Genomic DNA, 19,371 nt, shown 5'->3' with positions numbered 1-19,371 from the left:
TAACTAAACCCTTTGTCCTCCTCTGCTGAATTCTAAATTTCTCCCAGCCCTCAGGTTTGCTGCTTTTTCTGGCCAATTTATATGCCTCTTCCTTGGATTTAACACTATCCTTAATTTCACTTGTTAGCCACAGTTGAGCCACCTTCCCAGTTTTATTTTTACTCCAGACAGGGATGTACAATTGCTGAAGTTCATCCATGTGATCTTTAAATGTTTGCCATTGCCTATCCACCGTCAACCCTTTAAGTATTATTTGCCAGGGAGAAAACTGTCAGGAAGGGAAAAATTCCCGTACCCACAGGCTCTGTTGAGATGTAGTGACATTAAGAACTTGGGTTCATACCAAATTCGTGGTACCATGCAGGAAACAGGAGAAAACTGAAGAGACACAATATTACAAGAGGTTGTATAATGGACACATTTTAAGAGGTTCAGAATAGGAGGTCACATGCATGCAAGATACACCTTGTGTCTCGAAATATTAGTGAAGATGTGCACTCTAGTAATGTTCCTCGATGGTTTTTATGATGGTGGATCTTGAGCTAGATAGTGTTCATTTTTTCTTTACTGGGGGTATATTGCCCACTCTTTATAGAATCTGTCTGATTTTCCTATCATTGCTGACAATCTACCACTTGGTATGTGGAGGATAATGAATGTAGAAGGCAATGTAACTGGTGATGTGCAAGAAGTGCCATATGCTGCTTTAATTGATCCAAGATACCCTGCGATGTTCAAAAATGGATAAAACAGTCACTATATGAAACAGTCTCCACCAAGCGAGAGTCTAACCACCTCCCCTTGATATTCAATGGTATTACCATCGCCGAATCCCCCACCATCAACATCCTGGGGCGGTGGGGGGGGGTCAACATTGACCAGAAATTTAAATGGACCAGTCACAAATACCTTGGCAACAAGCGCAGGTCAGAAGCTGGGTATCCTGCGGTGAGTCTCTCACCTCTTGACTCCCCAAAGCCATTCCAGCATCTACAAGGGACAAGTCATGAGTGCGATGGAATACTTTCCACTTGCCTGGATTAGTGCAGCTCCAACAACACTCAAGAAGCTCGACAGCATCCAGGACAAAGCAGCCCGGTTGATTGAAGGTGGTGGATAGGGTGTCAAACCTAACTCCCTCCACCACCAGCGCACCGTGGCTGCAGTGTGCACCATCTACAAGATGCACTGCAGCAACTTGCCAAGGCTTCGTTAGCACCTCCCAAACCTGCATCCTCTACCACCTAGAAGGACAAGGGCAGCAGGAGCATGGGAGCACCATCACCTGAAAATTCCCCTCCAAGTTACACACCATCCTGACTTAGAACTATATCGCCGTTCCTTCATTGTTGCTGGTTCACAATCCTGGAACACTGTCCTTAACAGCACCGTGGGAACAACTTCACCACAATGCTCACCACCACCTTCTCAAGGGCAGCTAGGGATGGGCAATAAATGCAAACCTTGCCAGCAATGCCCACATCCTGGAAATAATTTTTTTAAACCATAGATATTAATAGATATTTAAGGCAATACTTCTTATATGATTAATAAAATATTTAAGGCATCCATTATAAACAATGATTACAAAATCAAAATATTTTGGATGCTGGAAATCTGAAATAAAAACATAAAATGCTGGGAACACTCAGAAGGTGAGGCAGCATGTGTGGAGAGAGAATGTTTCAGGTCTTGGAATAGTGTGTACAGTTTTGGTCTCCTAATCTGAGGAATGACATTCTTGCTATTGAGGGAGTGCAGTGAAGGTTCACCAGACTGATTCCTGGGATGGCAGGATTGACTTATGAGTAGAGACTGGATCGACTGGGCCTTTATTCACTGGAGTTTAGAAGAATGAGAGGGGATCTCATAGAAACATATATAATTTTGACGGGACTGGACAGGTTAGATGCAGGAAGAATGTTCCTGATGTTGGGGAAGTTCAGAACCAGGGGTCACAGTCTTAGGATAAGGGGCAAGCCATTTAGGACTGAGATGAGGAGAAACTTCTTCACTCAGAGTTGTTAAGCAGTGGAATTCTCTACCGCAGAGAGTTGTTGATGCCAGTTCATTGGATATATTTAAGAGGGAGTAAGATATGGCCCTTACGGCTAAAGGGATCAAGGGGTATGGAGAGAAAGCAGGAAAGGGGTACTGAGGTGAATGATCAGCCATGATCTTATTGAATGGCGGTGCAGGCTCGAAGGGCCGAATGGCCTACTCCTGCACCTATTTTTTATGTTTCTATGTTTCTATGGTTAACTCAGTTTCTATCTTCACAGATGTTGCCTGATCTGCTGAGTGTTTCCAGTATTTATTATAATCAATAATTAGCTATTTTGACACTTACCCATTACGATTCTGGAGACTTTAGTTGTAGCAGTTCCAAGCACATACTTTAGTTCCGATTCTATGAAAAGAAACACCACAAATTAATCAACACATTGATGCAACATGAAATAGTAACTTTTCTGTATTTAAAAAATCCTGCTTAAATGGCCAACCTTCCTGATGGAGATTGGGTCTACTGTGAATTATACACCACTACCACACGGCAGAATTAGATGCCCTTTTTAAACAAAAGTCAGCTTTGTGTCTTTCCAAATCAACTTTGACTTTTGCATTACCTGTAAGAACATAAGAATATAAGAAATAGAAACAGAAGTAGGCCATTTGGCCCCGAGAGCCTGCTCCACTATTCAATAAGATCATGGCCACAGCTCCACTTCCCTGCCCGCTCCCCATAACCCTTTACTCCGTTATCACTCAAAAATCTGTCTATTTCCGCCTTAAATATATTCAATGACCCAGCCTCCACAGCTCTCTGGGGCAGAGAATTCCACAGATTTACAACCCTCTAGTCTGTCGGCTCTGGATCAGTTCCTATGGACTGGAGGGTAGCTAATGTAACACCACTTTTTAAAAAAGGAAGGAGAGAGAAAACGGGGAATTGTAGACGGGTTAGCCTGACATCAGTAGTGGGGAAAATGTTGGAATCAATTATTAAAGATGAAATAGCAGCGCATTTCGAAAGCAGTGACAGGATCGATCCAAGTCAGCATGGATTTATGAAAGGGAAATTATGCTTGACAAATTTTCTAGAATTTTTTAAGGATGTAACTAGTAGAGTGGACAAAGAGAACCAGTGGATGTGGTTTATTTGGACTTTCAAAAACCTTTTGACAAGGTCCCACACAAGAGATTGGTGTACAAAATGAAAGCACATTGTATTGGGGGTAATGTACTGACATGGATAGAGAACTGGTTGGCAGACAGGAAGCAGAGAGTCGGCATAAACGGGTCCTTTTCAGAATAGCAGGCAGTGACTAGTGGGGTGCGCTGAGCTCAGTGCTGGGACCCCAGCTCTTTACAATATACATCAATGATTTAGATGAAGGAATTGAGTGTAATATCTTCAAGTTTGCAGATGACAAGAAGCTGGGTGGCAGTGTGAGCTGTGAGGAGGATGCTACGAGGCTGCAGGGTGACTTGGACAGGTTAGGTGAATGGGAAAATGCATGGCAGATGCAGTATAATGTGGATAAATTGGTGGCAAAAATGTGAAGGCAGAATATTATCTGAATGGTGGCAGATTAGGAAAAGGGGAGGTGCAACGAGACCTGGGTGTCATGGTACATCAGTCATTGAAAGTTGGCAAGCAGGTACAGCAGGTGGTGAAGAAGGCAAATGGCATGTTGGCCTTCATAGCTAGGGGATTTGAGTATAGGAGCAGGGAGGTCTTACTGCAGTTGTACAGGGCCTTGGTGAGGCCTCACCTGGAATATTGTGTTCAGTTTTGGTCTCCTAATCTGAGGAAGGATGCTCTTGCTATTGAGGAAGTGCAGCGAAGCTTCACCAGACTGATTCCCGGGATGGCAGGTCTGACATATGAGGAAAGACTGGATCGACTGGGCCTGTATTCACTGGAGTTTAGAAGGCTGAGAGGGGATCTCATAGAAACATATAAAATTCTGACGGGACTGGACAGGTTAGATGCAGGAAGAATGTTCCCGATGTTGGGGAAGTCCAGAACCAGGGGACATGGTCTAAGGATAAGGGGTTAGCCATTTAGGACTGAGATGAGGAGAAACTTCTTCACTCAGAGAGTTGTTAACCTGTGGAATTCCCTACCGCAGAGAGTTGTTGATGCCAGTTCATTGGATATATTCAAGAGGGAGTTAGATACGGTCCTTCCGGCTAAAGGGATCAAGGGGTATGGAGAGAAAGCAGGAAGGGGTTACTGAGGTGATGATCAGCCATGATCTTATTGAATGGTGGTGCAGGCTTGAAGGGCTGAATGGCCTACTCCTGCACCTATTTTATATGTTTCTATAAAAGCAGAGAAGTCCTTTTACAAGTGTACAGGGTATTGGTAAAGCCACACCTAGAGTACTGCATTCAGTTTTGGTCTCCGTATTTAAGGAAGGATATACTTGCATTGGAGGCTGTTCAGAGAAGGTTAATTAGGTTGATTCCGGAGATGAAGGAGTTGATTGATGAAGATAGGTTGAGTAGATTGGGCCTATACGCATTGGAGTTCAGAAGAATGTGCAGTGATCTTATCAAAACATCTAAGATAATAAGGGGGCTCGACAAGGTGGATGCAGAGAGGATATTTCCACTCAGAGGAAACTAAAACTAAGGGAGCATAGTCCCGGAATAAGGGGCCGCCCATTTAAAACTGAGATGAGGAGGAACTTATTCTCAGAGGATTGTAAATCTATGGAAATCTCTGTCCCAAAGTGCTGTGGAGTCTGGGTCACTGAATATATTTAAGGCGGAGATAGACAGATTTTTGAGCAAAAAGTGAGTAAAGGGTTATGGGGAGCGGGCAGGGAAGTGGAGCTGAGTCCATGATCAGATCAGCCATGATCTTGGAGCAGGCTCGAGGGGCCAAATGTGCCACTCTTGCTATTTTATGTTATGTACCTCCTCCATCGCCTCTTACATCTTTCCTGCCTCCTATTCCTCTCCATCCTGCTCCTCAGTCTTCCTTCCACTCCATTACTCCCCCCACCTCTCCCTCTTCCCCCATCGCCTGCAGTTTAAAGATCGAAAATTTCGGTCAGTTTGTCACCGGTGTCCCACTCGAACAGCCAGGCCTTTCAACAGCGCTCGGTTCGTTGTATTCCGTTTATTGAGGGAATGGCACACTCATTTAAAAAAAAAATACCTGCTCATTTTCTCGGACTTCCAAGTGGAAAAAAACATTCCATCAATTGTAAATCTGGGGCCAAAGATCCCGGAACAGGCGACCACAGCAACCCAAGCGGGTCCTAGAAAAAGTCGAGACACCTTCAACTTTTCGAAAAAAAATTTACTCATTGAACGAATGGTCAACATTATTGTACAGAGAGCTCAAGTAACAGTGCTCTCTTGTCCAACACTATTTTCTATTTTAGTACCTTCACAAATAAGTATTGAACGCCATCGCCTTCCTCTGGTGCAGTTTTCAACCAAAAAGACTCGAAACTGAAACTAACTCGGAGCCGTGGAAACGCCTATTGATATGACGGACAATTAAATGATTGCCTTTTACCAACAATCTCCACTGATCAAACATGTAGGACTCAAGACTATCAAAATCAGGGCCAGGGCAGGAGTGAGTTTTAGGATGAGCTAGATTATACGAAAAACAGATTCACAATAATCAGGAACATTGCTGATTTTAAGAATGATATACACCTTTTTAAATTGAGATGCTGTCAATCGCGATCAGTGACCTTCCCCAGCTGAAACATCTGTGAAATGGGTGAAGCTTGACTGCCATTCAAGAGATCGGATTTCAGACTGCCCTACAACCTGCATTTTTGTTAGCAAAAAGTGAGGGGGAAAAAACTGCAGATGCTGCAAATCTGTATTAAAAATTGCAATTCAACACATTTAGAAGTCTCAAATTAGAGGGAAAATCATGTCATAAAACCATGGAATTTTTCAACAAATGTCACAACCTGCCAAAACATTAGTGCAAGTGTACATTCGGTGCCAGTCAGCTGCCTGTAACCCTGAAAGCAGCAACACGTAGTATATCTGGAAAAAAACATACCAGAAATTGTCTCAGATCTGTGAGGAGGCAAGGGAGGTAGATGATCTCTGACATGCAGTCTCCCCTCTACTTGCAGAGTGACAACTACTGCACTCAAATGAAAGTAATACACTTCTTAGTTACTGTGGATAACTCTCCCACTGTGACAGCTCACACAAGGAGGAAATGTTGAATTTGATGGCATAAGTCTTGGGAACAGGTGCAGGCCATTCAGCCCCTCTAGCCTGTTCCATCATTCAATTCATGACTGGTCTATATCTCAACTCCATTTATCCATCTTTGCACCACATCCCTTGATACCATTACCCAACAAAAATCTGTCAATCCCAATCTTGAAAGCTTCAATTGACCCCTAGTCTCCACGGCCTTTTGGAGGGAGGAAGAAGTGTCCAGATTTCTACTACCCTTGGTGTGAAAGTGTTCCTGACTTTTACTGCTGGATGGCCTGGCTCTAATTTTAAGATTATGCCCCAATTATATTTAAAACTATTAAGACCAAACTATTGTCTGCCTCACTAGTTGAGGCAGTAGAGCTTGCTGGAAGTATATGGGGATGGTTATTTTTGTTGCCCCATAGGTGTGTTCTTGTCTAGGTTTGCTAATGCATAAGTAATGTGCATAGATTCTTTCTGAACATAACAGTCTGTAACCAACCAATGAAAAGTTGGAGAATAAAGTGTGATGATGCTAGGGCGGGGTGAGAGGCAGAACATGAGAACACCTAAAGTGGAGAGAAAGGTTTGTTACTTTAACAGAATCTGAATGCACATGTGCTAATGCCACCACTTCAAAATCAAAGTTATAATCAGATTTAAACATTTTTGTTTTGTTCTGTGATTTTTGTGTTTGGTTAATATTTTGTCAGCAGTGGGTAATGAAAACATAATCTCAAGGCTAAAAGTTTTACTGAGCAGGATACTATGAAGATACTTTGATTAAACTGAGACATCCTTGGATTAATGATTAGCTGTACTAACATTAATTCAGCTCTCCTCACACCACTGGGTTCAGCAACCCAGTCAAGTCTACAATGTTAGGATGAGAAATAATGAGAACAGGCCATCCAGTTCATCCCCTTTTCAGGATATCAGCCCCACCAACCTGCCTTATCCAACCATACATTCTCACCAAAAAAGTCTCTAATGCCTCTTAAACCTTATAGTCACTTCAATGGCCTTTCTTGATAACTTACTTTCCAAACCCATTACTGTTTGGATGAAATAGTTCCACCTGACTTCTTATTTCTGTATTTTTTAATTAAACGCATTTCCCCAGGTGTTTTGACCCTTTACCATGGTGAACAATGTGTTAATTTAATTGATCTACTCCCTTCATAATCTTGAAAACTTCAGTTAGACCAGCTGAAGTCTCCTCTTGGAGAAAACAAACCCAACTTCCTTGACCTTTTCTTACAAGGTACTCAGTGACACCCTGAATCATCATTCCCAGTTGCCTCCATAGCTTCTGAAGGACAATGCCATCCTTCCACAATTAGACAACAGTTCTCCAGCTGGGGCCTGCCCAACACCTTGTATCAGCACTTGGTTTGAAAATTGTAGTGATAATTCTTCGTAGCGCCAGATTCTTGAAATGGGCCCTGTTGGTGAGTCAGTGTCTTTAAGCAATGTCAACCTGCCATACACACTTCAGTTAGACAATAGGTGCCAAAACCTACAGACCACAAGTAGACAGGATATTTTAATATTTTATTGCATTAACCCAGAGGGACAGTAAAAAACAATTACATTCCCAGTATTTTAAAGCATGATTTACCATTGCAACCGTCCAGTCTCAAGACATGTATTTCATAAATAATAGACCCCAGTAAAAAGTAAAACTGTCTACAGTTCTTGCTTATTCCTTGCACACATCCTGAATCATTAATTATTTTCAAACTGTATTTAAAGCCATGTTATACATGTACAGGCTATGTACTTTATCACTATAGGCACATGATAATCACAAATTTGTCATCTTTGCTACTATATCTCCCATTCAGAGCAACTAATGCAATCTTTAAAAACAGTTATTGCATATTATTGGCAGACTTCAGTGTATCCATAAGCACAGTACATCACAGAATAGTTGGTCTGGAGTGAACAGGTTGTTACCGTATCTCCCTGCTCTAGCAGTTAATGAACTTGTGCTTTATGATGTCACCTGCACCCATAGTTCTCTTACTGTGCACAACTCCATCAGCGTAGCTGTTTTTCTGTACAGATCCATCACCTTATTCACAGCATCAAAACACACTCGGTTGAACAATGTCCAATTATTATTTTGGGGGACAAGCCAAGCCTAGATTAAGCATTGTTTACTGTAAACAGTATCGACCAAAATAGCCATTTGCTGGCAGTGGGTTACATCAGTAGGACACTCCCAGTTTTATTACCTTTGATGCAAGCATCGCAAAATTAGACATTTCAATAAAAGCACTTTGGCTGGACGAAATTGGAGATTGCCATTTGTGGAAAAAAATTAAACATTGTAGCATCTCGGTGTATCTTTAATTTAGGTCAATTAGATGCCAATTGTTTTAAATAATCAGTACACGCTGCTGCAATTTTATAGTAAAAGTACATACTGGATAAAGGTGATAATTCTCCACCCCCACCCAATCTGATACCGTGCAGCTTATTTATATTGCTGTGCCTCATCTCCTGTATGGGCAGTTTTCAGGGTATGCCCAATGTAGCAGAAAAGTGGACAACAAGCAGATATAAGCAATGCCAGAATTAAATTTAGTATCCGAACTGTTGAATGACATCTCTTACAAGTTATGCAACACTTTCTACGAATTGCATGTTACCCCAGTTAGGATACTTGTGGGTAATGGAATTCACCACATGGGGAGGAGTGGGAGCCCACGTACATTGCATTAGAGAGGCCTAATTGTAAAAAAAAAGATTCAGTTTCAATTATTCTTGCAATTAAAAATGGAATTAATTAACTAGATTCATAAGCAAATCACTTTCCAAATAGAAAATGATGTCCATGTGCACAGAAGTGAATTCAGCCAATGTGTCGAGCTGATGCTGTGACGAGGTGGGTGGGCACTGGGCTGCAGGTTATTTCTGGATAGATAGGCTAGGATGGGTTAACTGGCCTTCCTCATCCAACACCGGAACAGGAGGAGGCCATTCCGCCCCTCAGGCCCATTCCACCAATGAATTAGATCAGGGCTGATCTCGACCTCAATTTCATTCACCAGATAGTTTGATGCCCTTGGCTAACAAAAATCAATCGACCTCAGTCTTGAAATGTTAGGTATCCTTAAAAGAACTCACTGCAGATAAAGACTGGAAGTAACTTGATGTTGGAGAGAGTAGTGTAATTGATCAATCACGTGTGGGATTTACACCAGGAATAACAAATGGAAAACTGCAGCAGTGTTTTTGGGACTTGTTTGCGATGAGTGAAATGGATTTTGAAAAGTGCACTTTGAATGTTTAAATCACAATTCTTAATGACTTCAAAACGGAAATTATGAGTCACCAGCAATTCAGATTCATGGCGTAATTAAACATCGTATTTCTGGAACTGCATCAACTGTTTAAACCAGCTTCTGCAAGAGATATTAAACTTGATGGCAAATCAAACCTTTTAGTGCAAATGCCAAAATATAAACAAAACATAAATCACATTTCAAACATTTTTGATAAAAAGTGAAGAGAATGAAGATATTTTTGTCGCACTTCTTTCACAACCAACACAAAGTTAACACTAAGTGGAAACACCCATCTAATCCTATGCTGTAGACACGGACAAGCTCAAACTAAAGATGGATACACGTGTCCTAAAATCAGCTTTGAACACACATTAAACATTGAAAAGACCAAACTATCATTCACCGGATATAAAGGTAAACCCCCCCAATAAATAAATAAGTTACTGCTTTTAATTATCAGCACATTAAAACAGATTATTTTGACAATTAAAACGTAGGCTGCAGTGTCCTGTGAGATAATGAATTTTCCTTGTAAGCACCAAATACTGAGCTTTTACCACAAGCACACATTTTCAATAAATCAGCTTAAATTAAATGCAACATTTCATGCCACATCAGAGCTGAAGTCAGAGTTCTAGCCTGCTTGTTCCCTACAGGCATATGACCATGGCCCTGCTATCAAACAAGCATTAATCAGAGCCTGTGTACTTACCCCATAGGATGGGAATTTTACATGGAGGAGGACACATGCCTGCTTCTCACACCACTCCCATTGCCCAGATCGATAGCTGTGGAGGACTTGCAATAAGGTCACATGCCTGCTCTCTCTGATCGGAATCAATACATAGCGAGTGTGACCCGGGGGCGGGGGGGGGAAAGAGAGAGAGATAAAATAAGAAAATACAAAGAAGGATAAATTATTTAATGCAACACAAGTTTCATCTGTAAAGCTACTATTCTAGATCTTCCACTCAAGTTGGGCAGGAAATGCAACAGGAGACAATGCACTAGCCTTGCCATTCCCATAATATACTAGCACAAAATACATCTGCCATATATTGTAATGGGAAAAGGACAGAAATACAGACAATCGAGGCTTCTATATATGTTGCGCCAGACATGTGGAATGTTCCAGTGTGGGTAAACACTGGAAATAAAAGGGATTAATATCAGCAACATGGAAACCTGGTAACTGATGCTCAGTATTTGGACTTATGAAAAAAACATTTATATCGCAAACACAGTGACATAAAGCTACAAATACCAGTGTCCCAGTATAAAATCCTGCTCATGCAGGTCTGAAAGCACAGCTTTCAATAAGGCTTTGTGTGGATAACCACTGATTAATTGTCATTCATTCTCCACCTTCCTGTGCATGGGGATTGAATCCATCGCATTTTCTCCTACTATTGTTTGAGTGCCCACAGATCAGGAATGCTGTGGGTCACCATACTGTGCTGATTTGATTGAATATTTTGCCCTATTGATGTGGGTGAACTAAAGCACAGGTTGGTGTAGCAGCTGTTCTAATCTTCATAACCAGAATCAAACTGGTTTAGCATAATTTAGCCAACTGTAACCAAGAAAACATTGCCACACCCATCTGTGAACAGACGCGATGCTCTGTATTTTAGGGTTACAATATTGTTGATATCCTCTTCTGAAGATTACTTTAACTTTTTCCCCTGAAACATGAAAGTGAAACATGCAACAGCCCATGACAGTGCAGGAGTAGTGTCTTCATTACTTCCCTTACTTTCCTGTGAGGAAAAAATCTTCTTGTATTAAAATGTAGCGGCAGTCAGACTGCATTCCAGAAATTGGAGAACCAATTTCACATCTTGCCTCAGATTATCCTGCAGACTATTTGCAGCTTTTATAAGGCACTTAGCATTAGTTTGGCGACTTCTTCGTTCCGCGAATGTCCGTCTGCCAAACATAGTCTCTTTGTACTCGCTGTGCACGTTCTTAAAAGGCCCTGCGGCTGGAATGCATTTTGGAAATAAACAATTTGCCTTTTGACCTTGTGTCCCTTGGTTTATATAAAGCTGTCAGTGACCGACAGAGCTAACTGCCTCGGTTCTGCTGCCTCCTGGTAGTAGTAAGGATGAAACAGTCTCTCCTCTCTGCAGATTTGCATTGCAAAATACGTGTGGAGTAATAGATGGGGGAAACGGAATGTGAAATAGCAAACAAACTCATCTGGGACTGTGCCCAAAGTTTCTTGCACTTCCTCAGGCAATTCCCGGTAGTGGTGTTTCTGAAAATGTAACATGCAAAATATGTAAAAGACTTAGAGATGTACAGTCAAACATTTCCTGAAATTGCCCAGTGCTGTAAAGCCCATTTTCTCAGCAGGGTATCCCAGCATTCCAAATCAGCAACAAGAACCAATCCTCCTCCGAATGCACTCAGATATCATACAGAGCAAGAAAATGCCCCGCTCCAAGTTTGCTGTTTAATTCCTGGTCTTTCATAAGGGTGCCTGCACTTTCTAAAACCTTTTAGCAAATTAGCTCATCATAGCAAAAATATTTTGACTAATCACCAGCTGCTTTGCAATCATACTGATTGTCAGATCTAAAGCCTTCAGTCGCCACAAGGAGGCAATTTCAACAAACAAGCTTCAAGACATTGAAAAACCAAACAAAATAGTGCGTCTTAAACTGTGGCTATCAAATGATTTGACAGATGGGTGCTGGGATACAGGTTTCATTTCTCTTTTAATCTATCAGTCACAGCCAGGTTGCTGTTTGGAGACCAGGCACTTCACAGTAACAGAACATCAAGTCCCAGACTCACTCTCGCTTCCTAGGAGCCAGTTCACAGATATGAATAGTCACCCACTCAGCCCCTTCTCCACAGGAGACATGTGGCCTCTTGGAGACCAGACGCCACAAAGGTGGGGGGGGGGGGGGGGGAAGAAAAGAGCCTGAAATATAAAAGTGCCATCGTCCAAGGTGCTTCCCAGATCTTTGCCAACATCACTCTGCAACTAGTCACGCTCTATCCCATCCTTTGTAGAAGTGCTGCTCTCTGTTCAGTCCCTTTCCCAGTGTTGCACAGGTTGAAATTTGATGTGGGGAATATCAGCCTCTTAGCTGCACTCCAGCAACCTGTTCGGTTACATGGTTGATACTTAAAACCCTAGGAAATAAGCACTTTGGAGAGGAAAAGACGACAAAGATTACCAGAGGAACTGATCTCAAGTTCTTCAAGCCTTTACATCACCCCCAAAAACCTGGTATTTAAATAGGATTCCTGGATTATAAACCAGCGTTGCCACACAATGGGCCCAAGTTTCGAGCCGCGCCTAGAACGGCGCAGTCCCGACCTGGACGCCCCTTTTTCGCGCCACAAAGTGCGCCTAAAAAAACCCTCCAGATTCTCCAGCTCCCTGCAGGTCCTCTGGCCCTCGGCGCAGCGCAGCAGGAGCTGTAGGGGGCGGAGCCAGGTCCCTGCGCTGAAAACAGTGCCGGGACCTCTGCACATGCGCGCCCGTGCAGTAGCTCCAGGCGCCCAAAACTGTGTGGGAGGGACCGAAGCACACAGCCCCTAGCCCTGGCCGAATGGCCTCACTGGGGCTGCGTGAATAAGGCTCCTCCCATGCCCAGCTCCTGCTTCCTCCCGACTCGACTCCCGCTTCCCGCCTCCGGACCGGACCCAACACCCACTCCCCCCGCCCCCGGACCCGACCCAACTCCAGCTTTCCTCCCCCGGCCCCGGACCCGACCCGACTCCCGCCCCCCCCCCCGCCTCCGGACCAGACCCGACACCGACCCGACTCCCGCTTCCACCACCCCCCCCCCCCCCGGACTGGATCCGACCCCCACTCAATCCCCCCCTGGACCGGACCAGACACCGACCCGACTCCCGCTTCCCCCCGCCCCCGGACCCGACCCAACTCCAGCTTTCCTCCCCCGGCCCCGGCCCCGACCCGACTCCCGCCTCCGGACCAGACCCGACACCGACCCGACTCCCGCTTCCACCACCCCCCCCCCCCGGACTGGATCCGGCCCCCACTCAATCCCCCCCTGGACCGGACCAGACACCGACCCGACTCCCGCTTCCCCCCGCCCCCGGACTGGATCCGACCTGACCTCCCTCCCCCCGACCTGACCTCCCTCTCCCTCCAACCCGAACCAACCTCCCTCCCCCGACCCGACCCAACGTCACCTACCTGTAAATCTGGTGCTGGGGACGGGCCCTGCCCGAAGTCTCGGGTTCAGCCTCCCTTCTCCCCCCCCCCATCCCTCCCTCTGCTCCCCCCTCTCTCCCTCTGCCTCTGCCTCCCTCCTGCCCCTCCCCTCGCTGTCAGAAACACAGACAGACAGAGAATGAGAGATACACACAGACAGAGAGACAGAGACACTGACAGAGACACACTGGAGGGGGATCCCAGCACGCTGTTGGAGGGCTCCCGGTGCAGCAGTCGGTAAGTAGAAAATGTTTTATTTATTGATTTATAAAAAAAAAAATTATTTCTTATTAATTTTTTGGATTGATTTATTGATGTATTTATCATTTATTATTGATGATGGCTCTTTATTTGTAAAATTGAAGTGTTTAATGTTTGTAAACTTCCCTTTAAACCCCGCCCCGCCTCTCATTCCCTAAGCCTGATTTGTAACCTACGCCTGATTTTCTAAAGTGTAGACAAGGTTTTTTCGAGCGTACAAAAATCTTCACTTACTCCATTCTAAGTTAGTTTGGAGTAAGTTTTCACTGCCGAAACTTTGAAAACAGGCGTAAGTGGCCGGACACGCCCCTTTTGAAAAAAAAATTCTGTTCCAAAGTGAAACTGTTCGAACTGGAGCAAACTAAATGACGAGAATTCCGATTTCTAAGATACTCCGTTCTACACCAGTTGCTCCTAAAAATCAGGAGCAAATCATGTGGAAACTTGGGGCCTAGGAGTGCCCACTAGTGGCGTTTAGAGATGTCTGTCACTTTAATTCTTCACTCCATTCCCACTCTGACCTCTCCGTCCTCCGTCTCCTACACTGTTCCAATGAGGCTCGAGGAACAGCATCTCATCTTTCGTTTACAGCCTTCTGGACTCAACATCAAGTTCAACAATTTCAGAGCGTAACCGCTGCCAATCTTTGGCTCCCTGCCTCCCCACCGGGCCGGATTATTTTTTTCTCCTTATCTCTAATGGCAGCTGGTCATTATCCCATCATTCACACCCTATCTTGACTAATGTTTTTCTAACTCCTGGCATTACCATTTCAATTTGTTAATTCAACAGCACCAACAGGAATTGCACAACACTTCACAGCTACTGCTTTCAACAGGGACATCATCTCCCCTGTGCTTGTTGACCTACATTGGCTCCCAGCCGGCAATGCCCCGAATTTAAAATTCTCATCCTTGTTTTCAAATCCCTTCATGGCCTCACCCCTCCCTATCTCTGTAACCTCCACCAGCCTTACAACCAATGTTCCCTTCAAATTTTTGTGGGGTGCACAACCCATTCAAAATATGCAGCGCGTTTTTTCCCATTTAAATACCGGTAAGCAGGCTGCACAGGAGCTTCAGAGTACTGCACGGCCGTACAGCTTAGAGAACATTAATTACAGCCCTCCGAGATCTCAGCGCTCCTCCAATTCTGGCCTCTTGCACATCCCCAATTTCTGTTGCCCCACCATTAGTGGCCATGCTTTCAGCTGCCTAGGCTCTAAGCTCTGGCATTCTCTCCCTAAACCTCTTCACCTCTCTCTCCTTCTTTAAGGCACTCCCACTCCCCTCCTCCAATCGCCCAAAACCATTGGTGCTTTGTGAAGATGGTGGGTTACTTAACCATCACATGGTCCTCAGCATTGATCGGTTAGAGAGAGTACCGCCTGCTGTCATTACAGTAACAGGTTCTCACACCTCAACTGACTGACAGATATAATTGCAATAGTTCAGATGTACAACATTTCACATTGATATTAGCCATTTTATTATAGATTAAAGTAGTAATGCTTGAAGAACTGATGCAGTTACCTTATTCCTCATTGCACGTAGCAGATCTCGTACTGAGCTCCCTTTGTACGATCGGAATTTTCTAAGATCTATAAAGAAAAAATTATTTTCAGATGAAACACTGGCCACATGCAGTTGTACTCAGTATCCTGGCCAAAGGCTAGTGAACCTTATCCACTGATGGGAATAGAGATCAAATGGCAAATGGAGACTGGGAGTTGAGCTCAAGCTGTCAGATCTTCAATAACAGATGCAGAGACCAGAGCAGGTTCACACACACAACATCTGGGGCAAGACTCGTTCCCCAGTCTCCTTTGTAAATCACTGGTTCAGTATTGGGCCAATTCTGGGCACCGCACTTTGGGAAAGATGTCAAAGCCTGGGAGAGGGTGCAGAGATTTACCAGAATGGTCCCAGTGATGAGGGGCTTCAGTTGTGAGGAGAGACTGGAGAAGCTGGGGTCGTTCTCCTTTGAGCAGAAAAGGCTACAGGGAGATTTGATAGAGGGGTTTTGAAAGAGTAAATAAGGGGAAAGTGTTTCCAGTGGAAGGAGGATCAGAAACCAGAGATTGAAGAACCAGAGGGGACACGAGTTTTTTTAAAATTATTATTTTTTTTTACAGTGAGTTACGATCTGGAACGCACTGTCTGAAAGGGCGGTGAAAGCAGATTCAATAGTAACTTTGAAAAGGGATTTTTGCAGGGCTACAGGGAAACAACAGGGGAGTGGGTCTAACTGGATAGTTCATTCAACGAGCCAGCACAGGCACAATGGGCCAATCACTAGGCAGACAAATAATAAACATTCTCCTACATCAGTGGATAAAGTGCGTCCCCCCGCCCCACCCTGCCCCACCCCCCAGGCAGGTTATAAAAACCCACAGCTGAGGTCTGGTCAGAGGGGACAGAAGGTAGAGTCCTTCAAGTAAACTCACTCATCACAAAACGATACAAGCTGCAAGAGTTGCACTGTGACGTGGCAGCCACACAAATGGAGAGGCTGCAGCCTATTTCTCCCCCTACCCACACCTTCCCACTGCCAAATGGAGATGCACAAGGCAAAGGTCGTGACGTCTCCCATTTGAGGAGGAGGAAGCAGAGGATCAGAGGGAGACGTTAGTGGATGTCCATAGGGGCACGGGCAGGAGTCAGCAGCAGACACAAGTTAGATGAAGTCCGATTTTAAAGAGATAGAAGATAAATTAGCGAAGATTTTCACAAATGTATATATATATATTTTAAATCATTCCCCTTTGCCTGAGCTTGGTCATGTAAAACAGTAACTTTTCTTTAACCATTTTATTCTGGAACCTTACTTTAAAATAAAAACTTACAGGATAGTAAAAATTAACAGTTACTGGTAGCAATAACAAACGATTTTACACGGCTACCTCCAGTCCCATTAACACGGGGTCAGCAATGAGGAAAGGAACAGGAGTAGCGTTATCGGTAAAACATTCGAGGATGAATCAGCACAACTTCAATCAACCAGTTACAGCAGAATGTGATGATCGGCCCACCTGTCTGCAGAGGTACAGTGATGTGTTCTTTCCAGTCACCCTGAACGACACTTCGCCCTCCTCTCTCCAGCTCTCTTACTATTGGCCCATCCAAAGGCTCCTTCTCTATTCGATCACTCACATCCTGTAATGATTAACCCAAAATTACTTGACCCAAGTCATGTGTATCTGCTGTAGCAGCCATGGAATCTTTCAGGTTTATAGATTTCAAAGATGTATATTTTCTGCAGAATAAGAGTCTTGCCATTAGCCTTTACACTCACCATTTAAATCATTAAACAGCCCCCCTCTCCCTGATGGCTCGGTCGGTATATGCACTGTTTGGGTTGGTACAGAAAGGGCTCTTTGTCTGTGCAGTTACCTGATCTCAGCTGGAGATAGTGAAGGTTCAATATTACCAAGCCAGGGAGGGAGAGGGAAATGAAAACTGGCCAATGTCCCTGCTCACTATCTGAACCTTCCTCCCCACCCCCGAGTGGGCTCTGGGTAAGGACAGGATTAGGCTCAGTTCTGATGGCCTCTGTGGTTGAATAGCATATCAATACACAATGTCCAAACTTACACTTGTTCAATTGCCATTTGGGTGAAGTACTAAAGGACGACACAAGTTACTGCCTTCAGGAGAGAAATGATACAGGTCAGTCTGCAAAATGACATGCTACATGAACAGCCTTTGGATTCATTATCATAGGCAGTCCCTCGAAATCGAGGAAGACTTGCTTCCACTCAGTGAGTTCTTAGGCCCAATACGGGAATTACAGTCCCTGTCACAGGTGGGACAGACAGTGGTTGAAGGAAAGGGTGGGTGGGGAGTCTGGTTTGCCGCACGCTCCTTCCGTTGCCTGCGCTTGCTTTCTGCATGCTCACGGTGACGAGACTCGAGGTGCTCAGCGCCCTCCCAGATGCACTTCCTCCACTTAGGGCGGTCTTTGGCCAGGGACTCCCAGGTGTCAGTGGAGATGTTGCATTTTATCAAGGAGGCTTTGAGGGTGTCCCTGAAATGCTTCCGCTGCCCACCTTGGGCTCACTTGCCGTGTAGGAGTTCCGAGTAGAGCGTCTGCTTTGGGAGTCTTGTGTCAGGCATGTGAACAATGTGGTCCGCCCAACAGAGTTGGTCGAGTGTGGTCAGTGCTTCAATGCTGGGGATGTTGGCCTGATCGAGAACGCTAACATTGGTGTGTCTGTCCTCCCAGGGGATTTGCAGGATCTTGCGGAGACATCGTTGGTGGTATTTCTCCAGCAATTTGAGGTGTCTAATGTACATGAACAGCCTTTGGATTCACACTTGTAACAGCTTGACTGATCGGTTTTAATATTTATTGTTAAGACCTAAAAAGGAAAACACTAGATTTGATCAAAAAAAGTGTATTTTTAAAGACAGACATAGTGAGAACACCAGCCCAGCAAAGAAGTAACAAACTGGCAAAGAATTTACAACTCTGCCCCTCTCTCAACAAAGACAGGACAGACAGTTTTGAAAATGCAGGCAAGGAAAAAACACTCCCTAAGGAACATGCTGATCCCATGAATTTAACTTCCCTGCGAACACCCCTGAATCCACAGTGCTGAGCATGTAGCAGCAAAGCAAATGATCGGAAGCAGCCCTTGAAGGAAACAGCGGCTGGGGAAGGGATTCTGTGTTTGTTAAATGAAAAATAAGCAAACCTGAAAAAACTGAAGCTGTTTTTCTAGACTCCAAAAGAAAGGATTCTTCAGCACGCATTTTGCAGAGGGGCGTTTCTGAGGGTCCATGCTGATCATCTCCTGAATTAAGTCATGGGCAATAATATCCTCTAGAAAGAGAAGCAGTGAATTATTGATAAAATCGTCAAGAAACAAACATCAGCAGCTGCATTGCTGGGGGAAAGGGCAGTGACGAGGAGATGGAAATTGCAATGATTCAATCTCCCTTACAGGCATTAGATTCCTGATCAGCAAATAAGGGAAGGGCTCAAGTCAAGCTGTAAATCACTCCTGTCAACATTAAACCAGAAGGATTTCGAATATTTTCTAGATGGAGCTGGTAAATGGCAGCAACGTTTCATGCCTGTATGGTGCTATGGGGTGAAGGCAGGAATGGGGTACTGAAGTTGCATGTTCAGCCATGAACTCATTGAATGGCAGTGCAGGTTCGAATGACCTACTCCTGCACCTATTTTCGATGTTTCTATTAGAGAATCACAGCAGTGCTGAGGGAGGCCCACTCTGTCCCAGACCTCCCTGACTGTGCGATGTCAACTGACCCAGAAAATGACAATGGTGCTGATTTGGAGTAAAGCATTACAAGGTCCATTTTACAGAGAACCTCCACACAGAAACAAGCTAGTTGGGCCGAATGGGTACCGCAGTTACAAACTGGGCAATGCAGTCGCTGCAAACGTTATCAG

At 44.4% G+C, this 19,371-nt stretch overlaps 1 protein-coding gene across 6 annotated transcripts in view; it reads right to left on the bottom strand.

The window, feature by feature from the left end:
• ern1 (endoplasmic reticulum to nucleus signaling 1) overlaps positions 1–19,371 on the bottom strand; it is a 120,210-nt gene that overhangs the window by 21,420 nt on the left and 79,419 nt on the right. The window contains exons 19-24 of one of the 6 annotated variants that reach the window (XR_011587323.1): positions 18,650–18,777; positions 16,985–17,108; positions 15,486–15,553; positions 10,207–10,321; positions 2,351–2,410; positions 958–990 (exon numbers count right to left, since the gene is read on the bottom strand). Coding sequence is in view for 4 of the 6 variants with exons in the window: in XM_070857909.1 (XP_070714010.1) it covers positions 11,533–11,754; positions 15,486–15,553; positions 16,985–17,108; positions 18,650–18,777 (542 nt within the window). In the remaining 2 variants the exon portion in view is untranslated. Of the gene's footprint in view, positions 1–957; positions 991–2,350; positions 2,411–5,173; positions 5,277–5,405; positions 5,467–10,206; positions 11,755–15,485; positions 15,554–16,984; positions 17,109–18,649; positions 18,778–19,371 lie in introns of those variants that run through there. The other 5 variants (XR_011587322.1, XM_070857909.1, XM_070857907.1 and 2 more) reach the window with 5 other exon arrangements.

This window comes from Pristiophorus japonicus, chromosome 16, assembly GCF_044704955.1.
Source record: "Pristiophorus japonicus isolate sPriJap1 chromosome 16, sPriJap1.hap1, whole genome shotgun sequence".
Classification (NCBI taxonomy): domain Eukaryota; kingdom Metazoa; phylum Chordata; class Chondrichthyes; family Pristiophoridae; genus Pristiophorus; species Pristiophorus japonicus.
Note: the sequence above shows the minus strand (reverse complement) of the source record. Positions and strands in the feature narration are given on the sequence as shown.